This window comes from Suricata suricatta, chromosome 12 (genome assembly GCF_006229205.1).
Source record: "Suricata suricatta isolate VVHF042 chromosome 12, meerkat_22Aug2017_6uvM2_HiC, whole genome shotgun sequence".
In the NCBI taxonomy this organism is placed as follows: domain Eukaryota; kingdom Metazoa; phylum Chordata; class Mammalia; order Carnivora; family Herpestidae; genus Suricata; species Suricata suricatta.
The window spans coordinates 104,504,390-104,522,343 of NC_043711.1; the positions used below are offsets into that span (position 1 = coordinate 104,504,390).

The following is a 17,954-nucleotide window of genomic DNA, read 5'->3' on the forward strand; positions in this document are numbered from 1 at the left end:
GGGGAGCGGCGGAGCGGTTCCGGGTTTGTGCGCCTCCTGGGGGCAGTGACTTCTGAGCCTGAGTGTCCGATGCTCCCTTCACCCACCCCGCTCTGAGGAAGGTCCCCGTCTGATGACCTTTCGAGGGAGCACAGTCCCGGCTCTGCCCGGAGCCCCGGGTCCCTCCCCACCCCGCCCTGTCCGGGAGCCCCTCCCTTGGCTGTGCCCACGCGCTGCCCTTCCTCTAGTGTCCCTGCACCTCGGAGGCATTTCTAGTCGCATCTACGCCCTGTGGGGCTAGTGCTTGACTCCCAACCCGCTCTCCTCCCTCCGAGCGCGTCCACCAGGCAGACCCCTGCGCCCCACCCTGCAGAGCCTACCATGTTGGTCCAGGAAGGGGTGCGGCTGGACTCCCTGCCACAAGGAAATATTCCCTCTCTCACCAGTTGCTGCTCACCTCAAACCGAGCCAGCGGGGAAGACACCTGGGGGTCCGCACTGAAGGCAGACGCTTGATTAGTTACGCTCTCTGTTTCCCTTCGCCTCTGATGTTTGCGAGTCAGCGCGTTCACTTACCAGCCCGGCTCATGCTCGGCTCGGTACTCCTCTGCCCCTAACAGGTGAAGGGTTAGATAATAGGAGAATATGATGAATTATAACTTTCTGCGTGTCAATTGGAGGTGATGATTATAGCCTTCCCCTGACATCATTTTTCTATTTTTTTTTCTCCTTTTTCAAAAAAAAGGCAATAATTTAAATCCTGCCTCAGGTCAGTTTTGCATGACTCACCTTCGCTGGTGAATTGATGATGGAGGGAAGTGACCCAGCTTCTCCCTCACGCGGAGGAATCCCTGAGGACCTCACCCGGAAGTCACACCCAATTACACTCATAATCAGATGCGGGGGACAATCCTCTGAACACGGAGAGCGGGACCCGGCGGCACAGAGCTGCCAGGAGCGTGGCGGAATAAAGTACCAACCGAGGGGCCGGTGGGGGGATGCCCACGTGGGGAGAGCGCCACACAGGTGGCTGTCGGGCGCGGGTTTGGACGGGCATGGCTCAGGGGTGGAAAACGGTTTTTCCCAACACGCAGCTGGCCCGTGAACTTGGGCGCCTTGGTCCCACTGAAATGGGGAGCTATTGTCCTTGGCCAGACCTCCTGTTCTTGGCTGGTTACCTCCCACCTCTTTTCCTAAAATAACAACCGCTGTGCTGAGTTTGAGGGCCAGGTCACCTTGTCCCTGGGAAGAGGGGACGCCTGCTTTTGGGACACGCCCAGAGAGCTGCACGAGCTGGTCCAGAAGGAGCTTAAGGCCACCAGCCCTGGGTCCGCAGGCCCCCAGGTGCCACAAGCCGTCTGCAAAGGGACCGGCCCCACAAACACAGGCTGCCGTCTGCCTCCTCAAAGTCGGTGTTCGCTGATGCAGGGAGTCCGGACTCCAGCCCGGCAGGGAGGTGACGCCTCCCCAAGTCGTGGGGTGAAGCGGACGCTCCAGGTCGGGGCCTCAGCCCACACCGTGCACCCCAGTGGCCCAGGTGGCCCCGGAGCACAGAGCTCATCAGGCCCCGTCCGGGAGACTGAGGCCCTCCTCCCTGCACTGGGACCCCGCCCCCCGAGAAAGTCCCCTGCATCCCGGTCCCAGAGCTCCCACAGCAGCACGAATCCAATACGGACTCGGTGGGACTCGGTGGGGAGAGACAATCGGAAACGGGAATCGTTTAGTGATGAACGCTGATGAAGCAGGAGGGAAGGTGCGGCTCTGCGCATCTGCCCGGCGACCCGTCTTTCCAGGCGCGCAGGGCGGGGAGGGCCGTGCCCGGGGCACCTGGGCAGCAAGAGTGTGCAGCCCTGAGCAGGGGCGCGGCTGGGGTGTTCAGAGGGGAGGGGAGGGGAGGGGAGGGTGGGGCTGCACCCGTGCAGCCAGGGAGACCAGCAGCCCATGCAGTAAGGGGACTGTGGGTCCTCCTCCCTGGCCCTCTCATACCCTAATTCAGGGCCCGGAGCCCATCCCTGCCACAGCCAGCGGTAGTGCCCTGCCCGCCCCGGTGGCATGCCAAGCTCGATGCCAGGGAGGACTCTCACCCCGCCCGTGGCCGCAGAGGGCTCTGGGACCAGCCCATCTGGGGATGCCACACCCTGCCTCTGCTGTCCTGGAGGTCTCCTCCCTGGGCTGTCCCCTGCCTCCCCGCCCACCACCCCGCTCAGCCCCGCCCCCACTGCCAGGCAATTTGGATAAATTCCTTCTCCTCCTTGTGCCTCAGTTTCCTTCCCTGGGCTATAAGCTTATGGGACGGCCCTGAGCCCACCTGCCCTCACGCCCACCCTAGGAACACTCGGGGCTCACTCCAGGCCATGCCGCCCCGAGGTGTCCCGGCCAAAGCCCCCTACCCTGTCCTCCCAGGCTTCCTCTCCCTGCCGTGGACCTGACACTCGCCATCTGCCCAATGCCCTGGAGGTCACTGCACCGCCCACACTGCCCCGGTGAGGGCTTCCCGCTTCACAGAAGGGGATGCACAGCTTGGAGGTGCGGGGCAGGCCAGCCCTGCGGCCCCGAAAGCCTGTGACGCGGCCCCTCCACTCCACTCTGTTTCTAGGCCCCACACGGCCCTTGAATGTGGTGAGGGCGTCCACCTGGTGTCAGGGCACCCACGCTCTCTGCTTCCTTGCCTGCCCCCTTCTTCGCTGTTCATTCCCCCCACAACAAACTCCTATTCACCCCTCAGTACCCCACCCAGGTATAACATCCCCCTGAAGCATTTCTGGCCTCCCCAGAATTGCATGTAACTCAGTGCCAGTGTGAACCCCGCCCGTTCCTGGCTCCGTGCTGATCACGGCCCCGTGGAGAGAGCCACTGCCCTGAGGACTAAGTTGGAAATCACCTGGCCGGTGGCGCCCCCATGACCTGTGGCAGCCATCCTGTCATGGGGGCCCCTGGCCTCCCACTCCACACCAGCCCTTGAGGGTGGAGGTTGAGGGTCACTCACTCGGCGCTCAGGAAGCATGAGGAAGCCCACGTTTACGTCTGTCCACCGAGTTTACTCTGAGTCGAGTGGGTGGCCTCGAGGCCCTGGGACCTCCCAGGCAGGGCAGCACCCACACGGTCCAGGGGCAGGACCAGGGAGCCGGCGGGGGCAGGCACAAGGACACAGAGGGCCTGGGCATCTGGTGCATGAGCCAACCCATCACAGGGCTGGGGGCACAGGCAGCACTCTGGGAAGCTGGCCCACCCCGGCTGCCGTGTGCACTGGGGAGCCCCGTGGGGGGCTGGGGCAAGGCAGGAAACAGGGTCTGAACCTGGAAGATGGTGGGGGCACCAGGAAGAGGAGGGGGTCCAGGGGCAAACTTCATGTGGGGGTTCCAACAGGTGCACAGCCCAGCTGCCGCCTCTGCGCGGGCAGCACGGCCAGTCCTCCGGCCCCGAAACATGAGACACAGGGCGGACATGGAAGCAGAGCCCAGATCTGGCCACGCCGAGGCCGGGGCCTGTGGAACCTTCTCGTGAAGGGCCCTGCAGGGTATCCACGCCTCCTGGAAGGTAATCTTGTCACCACATCTTCCTGGGTTCCAGTCGGAGGACCGCAGGACGCAGGGACTTCCTCGGACCTCTTGTTCCCTGGATGTGCAGGTGTGAGCTTCGTTGGGTCCAAGGGCCAGGCCAGCATCAGGGACCCCCGACCCCTTCAGTAATGACGCTTCTAGCTTGGATGAAACCGTAAGGACCCGGTGATGGGGTGTGGCCAGCCCATCATGATGCCAGGCTGCTGGTGAGGAAATTGGAGTGTCATGAACATGCACACGGGGTACAAACACACACACGTGTGTACACATGCATACACATATACCACACACGTGTACATACACTTGTGCATATGCACGCACACGCATGTGCCTACGTACACCTGTATGCGCACACGCACATACATGATTGCTCGTAACCGTAGCTCAGAGGCCACGTTCACACCGTTCTCCAGCACCCAGCCATCCTTTACTTGGAAATACAGAATTCGGAATGTGCTGCGAAAATCTGCAGGTGTTGTGTGTTAGGAAACATTTCTGAGAGTAGCTAGGAGTGCTATTTACACCTGCTGTAAGTGCGCATCCGCATTTCGGGGCCGTGTTCTGATGGGCCCAGGATTTCCGCGTGTCCAGAATGACATGTCTGTTCCGTCCCCATCGGGGTACCCGGCCATCCGCACTAACGTTTCTCCCCAGAGACGTGGGTGCGCCTTCCCGGCTGAGGCTGCACGGGTCTGGCACTGATTTTCGCCAGATTTTGTTATTATATGTGTCTCACAGCTTTAAAATAGTAGCAAATATGTGCAATTTATTTAAACAACACTAGGGAAATTAACGCCATGTAACCTCATCCTAAGCAAATGAAGATAAAGCAGTTCAAAAATAACAGCTTTATGAAAACTCTTTAAAATCCTGAGCCTGAAATACAAAGGGCTCAGGTGAGCTCTGCCTGCTGGTGCCCAAGCCTCACGGGACAAACTGTGGTCACTGGGGGAGCCCTGGGGGCGCCACAGGCTGCTGGCGGGCTGCCCTCATGCTTAACACGCTCAAGAACAAACACTAACCGAGTCCCTTCTGCTGGGGCAGGTGCCTGGGGACAGGTGAACCAAAACCTGTGAGCGGGGAGCCCCCAGCAAGCCCCCCAAGGCTCTGTACCACAGGCCGCGGGCAGTCCTCCGGGAACATTGACTTTGCCCGGCCTTCGGCACACATAACTTGAGGACGGGCAAAGGGACGTGACCTCCCAGGCAAAGACCGCAGTGAGTGGTGGCGCCCAGCCAGGTGCTCTGGTCTTGAGGTCTGACTGCCAGGTTCAAATCCTGTCCCTGCCCACTGAGCTGTGTGACCTTCCGAAGTTACTCAGCGTCTCTGAGACCCCTCTCTGCCTCCCGAGTAAAGTGGGGTTGGGGACACGTCCTGTGAGTCAGCGAGGGGGGTTTAGACGGAGACAGCGTGGGGGGCTCAGCACCCACGAGGCATCAGCTGCTCCCGTGGGCGAGGAAGGCGGTGGTCCGTGCCCTGGCGGTGAGGGGTGGTGTGCGGCCAGGGCGCTCCTGACTGTGGTCCTGTGAGGCTCACAGAGGAAAGTAGGGGTGTGACCCCATCGCTGTGCCATCATGAGAGCCGGAGGACGGGTCACAGCGGCGGCTGGTCTGCTGTGAACACAAGTCAAGGCCACTGGGGACGCGCATACCTCGCGTGGCCCCTTCTCACGAGGTGGGAGGTAGCGGGCGGAAGGCTCGTGGTTTTACTTGCCGCAAACACTGCAGGGCCCGGGCCGAGAGTCCCTGGGCCTGGGGGTGTCCCGGGGGGCCTCTCCTTCCCCCGTGGCTTGTCCAGATGGGATTGCCTGCGGATTCGGGAAGAGTTCACCTTTTCATCAAGTAGGCAGTTCTGTCCTCATGCATTTAACTTGTTTCTCTGCAGCTTTTTGGCAAAAGGAAAGAAAAGGGGGGTGGGGGGGTGGGCAAGGTCCTGTGTCCACAGGGGCCGGGCTCAGACCGCCAGGACCACCTTGCTGGGCCTGGAGCTAAGGCGGAGGGTGGGACCCGCCGTGGCTGGAGGCCGGTGGCCTGTGGCCAGCTGCGTGGCTGTCCCCGACCAGCTGTGGTGCAAAGCCAGCTCCGAGACGGAGGCGAGCAAGCGCCGGCCGGGAAAACAGTGCTGAGGCGCCTGGGAAATGAGCGTGGGGGTGGGGGGCACACAGACGCCGCGCACGCGAGGGTCTGCTGGCTCCTTGCATTATAGGACGTCATACGTGTTGTGATACTGAGAAATACAGAAAGGTAAAAGGAATAAAGTAAAATTGCGTGAAGCTCACTGGTGATCAGAGAAAACAAAAGTTTACATTTTGATGTTCCCTTCTAGTCTTTTCTCTGTCCTTACACACACGCACGCGCACACGCACACGGGGATTTGTCCTACGTGTGTACTCTGTTGCCATTCTCCACTTACCACTATTTTATGGACATTTCTTCACATCCATAGTTGTTAATGACTATGTAAGATCCCAAGATACATTATTTAGGGGCGTCAAGATAGCTCAGTCGGGTAAGCGTCCGAATTCGGCTCCGGTCATGATCTCACGGTTTGTGAGTTCAAGCTCCGTGTCAGGCTCTGTGCTGACGGCTTGGAGCCTGGAGCCTGCTTCAGATTCTGGGTCTCTCTCTCTCTCTCTGCCCCTCCCCTGGTCCAACTCTGTCTCTCTCTCTCTCAAAAAGGAATAAACATTAAATAATATTAAAACAAAATAAAAATAAATAAATAAACTGTTTTCCTTTGTGATTTCCCCCCCTCCTTCAGGGATGTAAAGGCTCTGGTCCAGCCTACAATGTATTCTTCTGTTGTTGCGGTTTCTTTCCCCCACGTAATTCTCTAATCCGTTTTGTTACAAAGGTGTCTTGCCTGATCTGCTCCCCTGACACGCAGCCCCCTCCCCAAGCATCATCCGATCTTTCTGTGTTGATCCAGCACAGAACAGACTCTCTGAACAGACGCCTCCTCCTCGCGCAGAACTTAACTAGACTTCTCCCCTCTTCTCTCCCACTCCCACCGACGCCGCAGAAAGGGAAGCAGAGTGCGAGTCTGGACGCCTCTCAGCCTCCGAATGACACGCTGCTGCCGTGGCCCCAGCACCGGAGCGCCAGCGGGCTGAGGAGACAGAAGCGGGACTGGGTCATCCCGCCCATCAACGTGCCGGAGAACTCCCGCGGGCCCTTCCCGCAACAGCTCGTGCGGGTGAGTGGGCGCCCCTCCCGCTGCCTGGGGGGTCTGGGCTCAGTGCGTCGGTCAGGGGGCAAGGGAGGGTCTGCACCTGGCGTCCACCAAGGTCAGCTCGTAGCCTTTTTGGTGATGAGATGGCCCAAGACAGGTCCGAAGGGCCGACGTGGCCTCCAGGGAGGGCGTCCGGCGGACTCGGTCCTCTTTCCTGTGCTGATGGAAGGGGCCGGCGTGGCGACTTGGGACATGGCCTCTGACCTCTGACACCTCTCTTCACTCACTGGCTTTTCCAAGTACGACTGAGACACTGGGGAGTGGAGAGACGGCGTGTCCGTGCTGGTGATGAGGATGGTGGAAGCTGGAACTTGGGACGGGGCCGTTCTGCGTCCCTTGTGGGGGCGGGGCTCCTTCGGTCTCGTGCTCCCAGGCCCCTCCCCAAGGGTGCTCCCCCAGGGAGAAGGGAAGAATGGGTTTTGCAAATTTGCATTTCAATAGTCATGGCCAAGGACTGGCGGTTCTTCCCTTGGAAGAAAATTGCAGCCTACGAGGGCAGCACTTCGGTAAGACGGTGGTGAGGACCGTTAACTGGTCCCCATCCCTGCGGAGCCCCACCCCCACCCCCCGGGCGGGGGCACCGCCAGGGCCACCCCTTCCAGGCCCCGCTGCTCCCACACCGGGCCGGGCGTGCGTTTCACCTGCGGAAACGGAGCAGGGCAGGGGACCGGTGGCCACGCCCGCCGCCCGCACCACAGCCTGGGTGTGGGGGCCACAAAACCCTGCAGGCCGTGCTGCACCTGGTGTGACTTGTGACAGAACGCTTCTCCTCCCCAAGCCGGGAGGCCCTGAAACCTTCCGAGTTCACTGGAGGATCTTTTGTTATGTTAATGGAGACTTTGGAGAGTCCCCCAAGGTGGGGGAACTAGTATCAGGTTCCCAGGGGGCCTTACTTTCAGCCCCGCCCCCCAATGCCTGGGAGGGGCTGGAGGTCGAGTCCACCACCAGGGGCAGTGAGCTGATCAGCCGCATCCATGAAAACCCCGAGGACTGAGGCGCAGATGTGGGCACCGGGAGGGGCGGGGGGCCTGGCCCTGCATTGGCACCATCCCATGGTCCCTGAGTCGGACTCAGATGTGCTCCGAGCCACCAGAGGGTCGCAGGCACCTCCCGTGCCCAGCCCGTGGCGGGAGCACAGGTTGCCAGCCCTCCAGGTGGGAGTCACCTGCGGGACTGAGCCCTCCCCGTGGGGCGGACACTGGCTATTTTCCGCAGCCCGCGTCAGAATAAACTGTCGTTAGAGGCAGACCCGCAGCCGCTGTGGCAGAGACGCGTGCGGGGGAAGCCCCCACCCCGGGTCACACGTCTGGTGTGTGTGGTGGCGTCAGGGACCCACCGGGAGAAGCTGCCCTTGACTTCATTCCCCTCCCCCACCCACGAGATGGGGCCTCGGACTTTCCAGGGCGCGCCCGCCCTTGGGTGTCCTGACGGTCCGCAGGTGACGGTGGTGGAGGCACAGACTTGAGCGAACCCCCACCTGGGGCCAGACCCCCAGGATCCCCTGCTCAAGGTCAGTTTGCCAAGCCCAAGCCACCGGCAAGATGGGTGCTGCTGACTTGGTGCTGTGCCCCTTGTGCGCACCCTCACCGCCTTCGGACTCATCATATGTGACTAGCGCTTGTCATCCACGCCGGGGATTCGTTTTTAATGTAAGTTTATTCTAAGAGGAGCCTTTCTTCTCGGCCCCCGGCGGAGAGCTGGCATTTTGGTCACAGGGAGGCAGCCTGTGAGACCAGCACAAGGCCAAGGAGACAGCCGCTGACGTCCGGACTGCGTGACTGTCCCCCTCGGAGCCCGAGTGCTGCCGGGACTTGTTTCTAAGGGAGACGATGAGCAAATCCCGGTGTTCCAGAGTCTCTGGTCCCCACAGCTTCCTCTTCCCTGCCATCAGGACGGAGAGCACATTGGAAAGAGAGCCAGGTTTCCGCTGTGTGATTCCGTCTTATTTAAAGCGTGTGCCTTCGCGACTCAAAAACCAGCTTAATGGGCAGCCGTTGCGCTAACCCAGGGGTCGGCAGACTTTTTGTGTAAAGGCCAGATAGTAACGGTTTTAGCGGCCAACCGGGTCCGGTTTCAAATACTCAACTCTTTCTCATATGAAAGCTGCTGTAGGCGATACATAAACTAACGCCGTGTCTGTGTCCCAATAAAACTTTATTTATAAAAACAGGCGCTGGGCCGGATGTAGCCCACAGGCCCTAGTTTGACAAGTGCAGATTCAGCTCATTTCCCGGCATCTGGGGAAGTCTGCCCTGCTCCACCTCCCCGCACTTGGCAGGGACATTACAGCGAGTGCGCGACCTTGGACTGAGCACCGAGGGCTCCGCTCTGCTCTGCTCACACACTGCAGGGTGCACGTGTGGTGTTGGGCGGCATCCTGGCACTACTGGGATATTCTGCTGTCCTGGCTGCAGAGTTTCTCGGGTTAGTGGTCCTTGTACGGATACGCGCAACTTTCCTCCTCTGCGCCCATCCGTACACAGGCTGTAAAAGGTTCCGGGAGAGGAAGCCGCTGTACGCAGAGCCCCTGACCGTGAGGACTCCCAGAGTCCGTCCCCTCCTGGATGATGGAGAACAAGACGCTTCTGTGCTTTGTGCCAGAGGGACCTGCCGTGGTCTCAGGGGCCGATTAGTCAGAGCTGGAGGCAGGAGAGCGAAGTCCCAGACACGCACTCGGCTCGGACACGGCCCGTGGAGGTGGATGGGTTGACCATCTGTGTGCCCTGGACATCTGTGTGCCCTGATGGGGGCCGTGCCGCGTTTCCATCTGCGCAGCCGCAAAGCCGAGAAGTTGGCCCCGCCCCCAGTGAACAGCCCCCGGCTGGAGAGCGCGGAGGAGGGCAGGTGCAGGGTCCCGGAGACCCCCTGGCCGCCGACACATGTGGCCTGGGCCCCGCGGATGCGAAACGGGACCGTGGGCTTAGGTGACCGCTGACAAGGCAGGGAGCCAGCGCAGCAGCTCAGCCTCGCCGTCTCCCGGCCGACACGGGGCCGCCTCCAGCAGCCCCGCAGGGAGGGCAGCCACCTCCACACCGCTCCGAACCAGGCGGGCGAGCTCAAGGGTGGGGTGTGGGTTTGTTCGCTGACTGCTATAAAGGTGTTCCCAGAAATGCAGAACTGAGCACAGAGGGGATGTTTCTGCTCCTGTGGAGGTCGTCTGGAGGAGGGGCGTCTGTGCCGCGGCCACTCGGGCCCTAGGATGGACCACAGGGCTGCCCGTGGTGGCGTCGATTTTGTCTGAGTTCCATTGGCCAAAACCAGGCGTGTGGCCTTGCCTCGTCACAAGGACACGGAGAAACGTGGGCCGGCTGTGCGGGAGGGAAGGGGCCGTGTGGGAAGAAGGGCCCGTCTCTGCTCCTGCAAGGTTCCCCGAGGTGAGAGCAGGGGTGTCTTTCCTCTGTGGTGGACAGGGCGAGGGGCAGCCCTCGGCCGGCAGTCAGACCTGACTCACTGCGCCTCAGCCTGGCCTCCCTCCACCCCACTGCCCTGCTTGTTTTCTGCACAGCACCTAGGACCACGTGACTGCTGATTGTTGCTTGCGCCTCTGAGCACCGGCCTCCTGCGCCTCTGGTGTTGTAAACAGTTAGCGCTGCATTGGTGGGGTGAGTGATGCGATGGTGCCGCCGCGGTGGCCTGCCTCCGGGGTCCCCGCCTGGCGGGCTTTCAGAGTCTCTCCGTGATGGTGGAGGGGTGCCCGCGGGACGTCCCGTCTGCTCCGCGGGGAGATGGGCTCCCAGCTGACTGGGTCTTACGGGCAGACGGGTCTCCACAAAGGGAGCACACAACCTCCATGACAGTTTCTGTCAGAGATTTGTCTTTTCCGATGGACCCCAGCGGTCGGTAAGAACTCCTCCAGGAGCACGCACGCACGTGTGCGCACACACCCCGCCCCACATGACGCACACTCAGCACACCCACAGGCTCGTGTGCTCACTCCCTGCCTCCCTCCCCCGCACCCCTGCCCCCATTCAGTTCTGACCCAGCCCAGGCGAGGATTTGGGGCGCCTCCTGCCGCTGTCTCTGCAGGAAGTTGATGAGCTTCCTGTCGCTGTTTAGGGGCCGGGTCACAGCAAACGTGAGCACGCCTGATGGGCTGGGAAGCCAGGCGGGAGCGCTCTGAGGGTCAGCAGGGATCAGCTGCAATTCTGCGCTCATTATGGCGTTTCCTTCTGATAAAATATGCAGGAGAGAAGCAGGCATAACGTTCTTCCCAAAAAACCTCTGTTGATTGCAGGCCTTTTCCTCGGAAGGACGAGCGTTAGTTCTGCAGTGCGAGGAGAGTGGTGCCCTACTTGGGTCGGGGAGAACGCTGGAAAGGGCAGGCCGGTTGGCATGGGCCGGGCTGCGGGGCCGGGAGTGTGCAAGGGGCCGTGTGGAAGCCCCCAGGGGAATTAGGCCGATTAGACCCCCGCGGAAATTTAAGTGGGGAGGGAGCGACCCGGCCACATCCCAAGGCAGCGCTCCGAAGCTCCGGCTGTCCCTTCTTCGTAGCAGAGGGGGAGGCGTTCCCCGGCCCGCTGATCCCCAGGGAGCTGGAGGGAGACCCCCGTGTTCTGGAAGTGGCAGAACCCCAGCTCTGGGCTCTGGAAGGAGCAGTTCGGGGCCAGCCGAGGGTACCAGGCCCCTGCAGCTCCGGAGGGAGAGGACCTGAGTGCCCAGCCCACCTGCCCGGCATCCAGAGTTTGGAGTTGGGATTCCTTCACGTGTACCTCCGTGGAGCGTTTGGAAAAGCCGCTTCGTTTTCTAGCATGTGTGTTAGGTTTGACTTCTGGCAAGATTCAGAATCAAGTTAAAATCAGACTTTTAAGAAGTCTAATAAAAATTCAGAATTTGTTAACTTGAGAGGGTGTCCAGGGCAACTGCAGGAACGGGCCCAAGATGATGAGGAAGAAGGCTGGGCGACCAGGAGACGAGCCCTTTAATTTGGAAGTTGGTATTTTAACAGACGGGCGCTCATGCAAACCTGTGCTGGGGGCAAGGCCTGGAAAGGGGGCTCTTCCGGAAGGAGATCATTACATAACCGCTTAGCATAAAGGGCAGCCCCGCGGAGAATGGAGGGAGGGGAGGCCGTTTCTAGAGCAGGGAGCTCGGGAGAGCCCAGCGGCGGGGGGCCTCGGCAGGAACCGCTTCCCGCCTAGCAGCCCGAGCGAGCCGGGAGCACTGGGCCGGTTTGCGTCTCCCCTGAGGAGTTTGGCTCCGTTCTGGGCACTGATGCTACGTTGCTTCGGGTCCGACCACAAACCCTTGCTGACCTGCGTGGATGCGGGTGGGTGGGGTCTCTGCAGAGCTCGGCAGGCCATGTGTCCTGGGCCGGGGTCTGCATGCCACACGTGTGATGGGGACACGGTGAGTCACCCCGAATCCGGCCGAGGTTAGACTCTCCCCGATGTCGACCAGATGCATGACTGCATCTGATGAGCAGAGGTCCGACTGCGTGTTATCCTGTGAAATGTCTGCGGTGCATCCTCGTGCTAGGATCCTCACTGTCCCCGCCGAGGACCTGGTTCCTGGCTCCTGGAGGACATCCAGTCACGGGTGGTGACCAAGCGATCCTTACCCACCATCTCACAAAAGTCGGGTCATTTTTAATTTTTTTTTAACGTTTATTTATTTCTGAGAGACAGAGAGAGACAGAGCATGAGCCAGGGAGGGGCAGAGAGAGAGGGAGACACAGAATCGGAAGCAGGTTCCAGGCTCTGAGCTGTCAGCACGGAGCCCGACACGGGGCTTGAGGTCATGAACCATGAGATCATGGCCTGAGCCGAGGTTGGACACTTAACTGACTGAGCCACCCAAGCACCCTGTCAGGTGACTTTTTAAATGTGCTATGTGTGTGCTTCCCCCCTTCTTCTGTTTCCTCAGTCTCCAAGACAGGGTGTCCCTTCTTAGCATGTCACACAGGATCTCGTGATCTGACTCCGCGCCTTGGCACACCACCTCCAGCCACACTGGGCCGCTTGCAGCTTGCAGATTGGTCATACCCTTGGTCACCTGGACTCCTGTGTACACGCCCTTCCCTCAGCCTGGAGGGCTCGCTCACTGCCCTGGGCTCTCCCCGCCTGGCCCCTCCCTGCCTCCTCTGAGAACACCCCACTTCTCGGGACCAGTGCAGGCCCTCCCATGGGGGGCATGGCACCCCCGTTGCCTGCCACCACGGCAGAGTATTTGATACTGTTTTCCAGCGATTATTGATCTCTTTCCCACTGGACATAAAGGTCCTTAAGAGACGGTCCATCTGTCAAGCACAGCCTTAGGGACAAAGTCGATGTCATTACTTATCCAGTGAGTGAATGACACAGCTATTGTAGCTTTTGAAGATTGTTAGGTTTAACATGCAATCCTTGAGAGGAATTACTTGGGAAGTTCTGCTTCTGATAATGGTAGAGTAGCGCGTGCCACACTAACACTGGCGAAGTAACAATTAGACATTCGGGCAAAAAACACCTTTAACTATTTGAAGTTGCTGGGGAGTGGTCAGCAGTCGACAGGAACTGAAAGGAGGAAATGGCACCGGTGAGATCTCGCTTCTGTGGCTCTCTCTCCAAGGCCTCTCCTCATCCTGCCCTCACGCAGAGAACCAGTCTCGCTGGTCAGAGGGGTTGGAAGATGGGGTTTAGAACTGACGAAGCAGCAGAATGTGAGGGGATCGAGCCTATAAAATATGCAGCCACAGATGGAGACTCCCCGTCTGCTCGTAATCTCTGCCCAGCCAGGGAGCTGTGCACCGATGAGGGAGGCTCCAAAGAACCCAGCACAAAGCAGCAGCAAGAGGATTGAAAGAACTGAGCAGAAGTTCCAGCTGCTGTCTCCTGCAAGGGAAACAGATTGTGAGTTAGGTCCAGCCAGGGTACCTCCCTGCCTCGACAAAACTCAACACCCTTCAGAGAAAGGTAACAGAACCAGTCAGCACAATGAATGTATCATCCACAATGACCAACACACAAACAAAAACCACTAGACATGCCCCCAGAAAATAGAGAGAAAGAAGACAACATGTAACCCATAATTAAGAGGGGAAAACTGCTCACAGAATCTAACTCTGGGATTACTTATGTTAAATTACCAGTAAGACTTTTGAAATATCTCATATAGATATGTTCAAGGACTCAAAGGAAAACATGGTCAGAATGAATGAATACATGTGGAATTGGAATCATAACAGAAAAAATGGAAACTAAAAACAACCAAATCGAAGTGGTGAAACTGAAAAGTACAATATCTCTAATAAAAACTTGCTACATGGGCTTCCAAGTAGATTACAGAAGGCAGAATAGTCACGACATTCTAAGACAGCCAGAGGATCTGTTGGTTGAGCGTCCAACTTCAGCTCAGGTCATGATCTCTCAGTTTGTGAGTTCAAGGCCCATATGGGGCTCCCTGCTGTCAGCGTGTGGAGCCCACTTCAGATCCTCACTATGCCCCTCCCCTACTCGCACCCTCTCCCTCAAAAATAAATGAAACATTTCAAATAATTAAATAAATATAGACCAATGTAAAATCTAGAGTGGCAGAACACTGAGACACAAAATTTCAGCTGGACAAGAGAAACAAACTTACAGAGCCAAGAAATCTATCGAATCACAAGTAGGATAAATACAAAGCCAAATCTTGATCATAGTCAAACTGATGAAATTCAAAACCTCGAGAGAAATCTTAAAAGCAGAGGAAAAGACACCATCTGTCAGAAGGCACCGGTGACAAATGTTGGCCTCTCTTTGAGACGGCACTGGGCAGTGGAAAGCTTTTTCCAAATGGCTGAATGAAAAAAACTATCAACCAAAAATTCTATATCCAGGGGGAAAAATGTCCTTCCAAATTAAAGGTGAAATAAAGACATTTCTGATAAGCCAACTGAGGAATTCATTGCCAGCAGACCCACAAAAAGTGGTAAAGGATGTTCTTTAGGTGAAAAGAAAGGACACAGATCGGAAATTAAATCTGCAAGAAAGGATGGAGGGCACAGGAACAGATAAATTTGGGGGTTAATATACACAATTGCATTTTCTCTTCACTTCCTGAAAAGACAGCTGACGGTTTAAAGCGAAGGTGTAGCGCTACATTGTGGGTTTATCAGTCGTAAGATCTAAGAAGACAGTGCCGTCCACTGCTTTCATCATCGCCGGAATGGAAGGAGCCATTGACTGAAGAGCTGACCCCAGGACTGATTGACTGAAGAAGACGTCCGAGTGTTGTCAGCTCATCCCCAGCGGAAACACGCCTCCTTGAGGGAAGCTCTTCCTGACCTGGAGTGACGTTCTAGAAGCTCCCTGACTCCTCCCACAGTGAGTCTGGGTGGTACTTCCACGTCCCCGTCACCTGCCAGGAGGGGTCTCCCACTTTCCCGGACCCCCAAAAGCACGGCCCCGACACAGACACACCACTCGAGGCCTTCGGCAGCTCCCGTCAAGTCTCCCTGTAATTACACATCGTGTGCAGACCTCAGGGACTTCACACCGTCCTTGCTAAAGCCGGAGGGACACGAGGAAAGCAGCTGTTCACCGGCTCGGCGGCCTTGGATTCTGTGATTTAATCAGTCGTGTGAGAAAAACGTGCAGATCCTTTGTGTCTGCTGTTCCCTCGTCGGAGCAGAAAACGTTCCCCTTCCTGAATTGCTTTAATGGTCATATTTATGCAGCTGAAAGAGCCTTAAGAAATGAAAGTAGAATCAAATCACTGCAAATGCTCCGATAATTTATTGGAGAATATTCAATTAGAATATATTAATATTTTAGATTTCTATCATTAATTTAATATTCCGAGATTTGATTTAGTCATTGAATCACGGTAGCGCCCCGTGTGGGTAGGTGTTCGGGACCAGCACTCCGCACACCTGCCGCGGATGGATAGCCCGCAGCCGCGCTCCGCCAAGTGTGACTTCTGCCACGGCCACCAGGCTCGAAGCCGCACACCAGACATCGTCTGCAAGTGTGGGTGCAGCTGGGACTTCCGTCCGGCCTCAGGCTGATCAGAGCTCGGAATATTCTGGAACTCGAGGAGCCATGCCCAGCAATGGCGGGCGGAGGTGGCTGCTCGGGTGAAGGCTGCATCCCGCCTGGCTGGCGGGTCTGGTTCACTGTTCTGTCCTCCTCACTTACCTCCAGGACAGTGCAGGGGTGACCAGGGAACCCCCCTCCCCTCGGGCTCCCCCGGGGCTACTGGAGGTCAGACTGGTCCTCGGACAAGTGCCAAGAGGAAGTCGAGGCCTCAGGGTAGAAAGGCGTAAGGCAGCTGGTGGCCTCTCCTGCTAGGGCTGCCCTTCGTTCTTGTACGAAATGGTAACAGTAGGTTGTGGTGAAGATTACCAATTCATTCGTCACCCACTCATTGGCCTTTATGCACAACCTGAACACCCGTTCTGTGCCGTTCCAGGTGCAGAGGGTACAGAAAACGGGTGAGACAGAGCCCAGCCACCCTGGCGTGTATGTTCGTGGGAGACGGACAAGAAAACCTCTGTGAGGGGCCGGAGGGTGTGGGGTGCAGTGGCTGGAGAACCACAGTGATGTAGAAGGGAAGCGCATTTGGGCAGGGGAACGGCAAAGTCTTCGAGGAAGAGCTGGGAGCTCAGAGTGGCTGAACAGAGACAGCCAGACCAAGGGGAGGTGGCGAGCCAGCTTGGAGAGCCGAGGTCCTGGCCGTGCGTGGGGCGTGTGACTGTGGGGGGACTTACTCTGAGACCCAAGGGGTGATGGGATGAGGCTCAGACTGACCCCACTGGCCGCCACTCAGGGACCACCTGAAGGGACAGAAGGGACCCGGCCGCTGCCTCGTGAGGAGGCCCCTGCAGGGACCAGCGCCCTGGCGTGACACCTAACAGAGTTGGAAGCCTCAACAAGTCCTTTTGTTGTTTGTTACGTTTCTGTCTCAGTGAAATTCAAGATTCGGGATCTGCTGCTCCTGTGGGACTAGCAAGACCCTTGGGTTCTCCCCAATCTGAGCCCAGGCTCTGACGGGAAAGAGGTCACCCCTGTGCACCCCTCCACCCCCATCCCTCCCTGAGATCCCAGAGCAGTGGAGGGCGCCCCCGGCCTGGCCCATGGCGGTGAGAGCGGCAGCCGGAGCCTGCGCAGCCTGCAGGCATGCTCAGTGTGACCCGGGCAGAGTCCTCGGAAATGAGAATTCGTTCCTGCATTTAAACCGTGGAATGTAGAGCTTCCAATCCCTAGAGAAAGACCAGATGCGGAAGTAGTTCCTTGCACACTCGGGATGGCCGCCGTCAGCGGTCCCGTCCTGGGTGCACCCATCAGCGGGCCCTGGAACCTCAGCCCTGCGTCGCTCACCGAAGGTCCCACCGGGCCCCTGCGAGCATCTGGGTCGCGTCCCCAGAGCCAGCGTGCACGGAGCAGCTCTGACAGAACCAGCACGTTCCTGGGAAAGACGCGCCATGCCCGGGGGCACGGAACGCCCTCCAGGTGTGGGTAGGAGGACAGAGGGGGCAGGGCCCCGGCCAGTCATTGCCCCTCGTCTATTCCTGCTCCACTTCCTGCCAGGTGGGGGAGGGGCGGGATGGGGGCAGAAGCCCCAGGGCAGCCACAGGAGAGCCCGGGGCTCCAGGCTGCTCCCCCGTCCTGGGCAGGCCAGCACCTGGAAGTGACGTCTCCGCCACGCCACAGGATTGGCCCGCACGGGTGAGGGCGAGGGTGGCGCATGGGAGTGTGAGGCGCTGAGGCCGGCGACAGGGGTGGAGGGGGCCGGTGAGGAGACTGCTCCGGAGGGTCCCTCGAGGACCCCAGCTCCTGGGCCCCGCGGCCCGGCTGCCCGGGCCCTTCACGCTGTGTGGCCTGCCCCGCAGGGCGGCTCCGGCCCACCCCGCTGGGTCCTCGGAAGTCAGGCTGGAGCCGGTGCCCGCGAGGCTCTGTGTCAGGGGCGCCGTGGGGTCAGAGATGGGGGTGGGGGGCGTGGCTCCGACACTCATGAGGCACGAGAGCCTCCTTGGATCTCGGGGGCCACGTCGTGGCTTCCGCACGTGTGGCGTGGAGGGCGGTGCGGGCGTCCTCCGGGAAGGCAGCCCCCGGGTGGGCCTCGCAGGGACTGAGCTGCGGACGGCTTGGCGCACAGGCTCCTTTCAGTCACTGCTGCGCACTGGGACGGGCACGGACACAGGACCACGGCTGCGGGTGCGAACCCGCGCTGCCCCCGCCTCCCAGCCGCCGCGCGGGGTGCCGGTGCCGGAGCCGGCAGGTGCTCC

At 59.1% G+C, this 17,954-nt stretch overlaps 1 protein-coding gene across 1 annotated transcript in view; it reads left to right on the top strand.

The window, feature by feature from the left end:
- Positions 1–17,954, top strand: part of CDH4 (cadherin 4) — a 430,578-nt gene that overhangs the window by 330,729 nt on the left and 81,895 nt on the right. Inside the window, exon 3 of the mRNA XM_029917315.1 lies at positions 6,560–6,733. Coding sequence (XP_029773175.1) covers positions 6,560–6,733 — 174 coding nt within the window. The remainder of the gene's footprint in view (positions 1–6,559; positions 6,734–17,954) is intronic.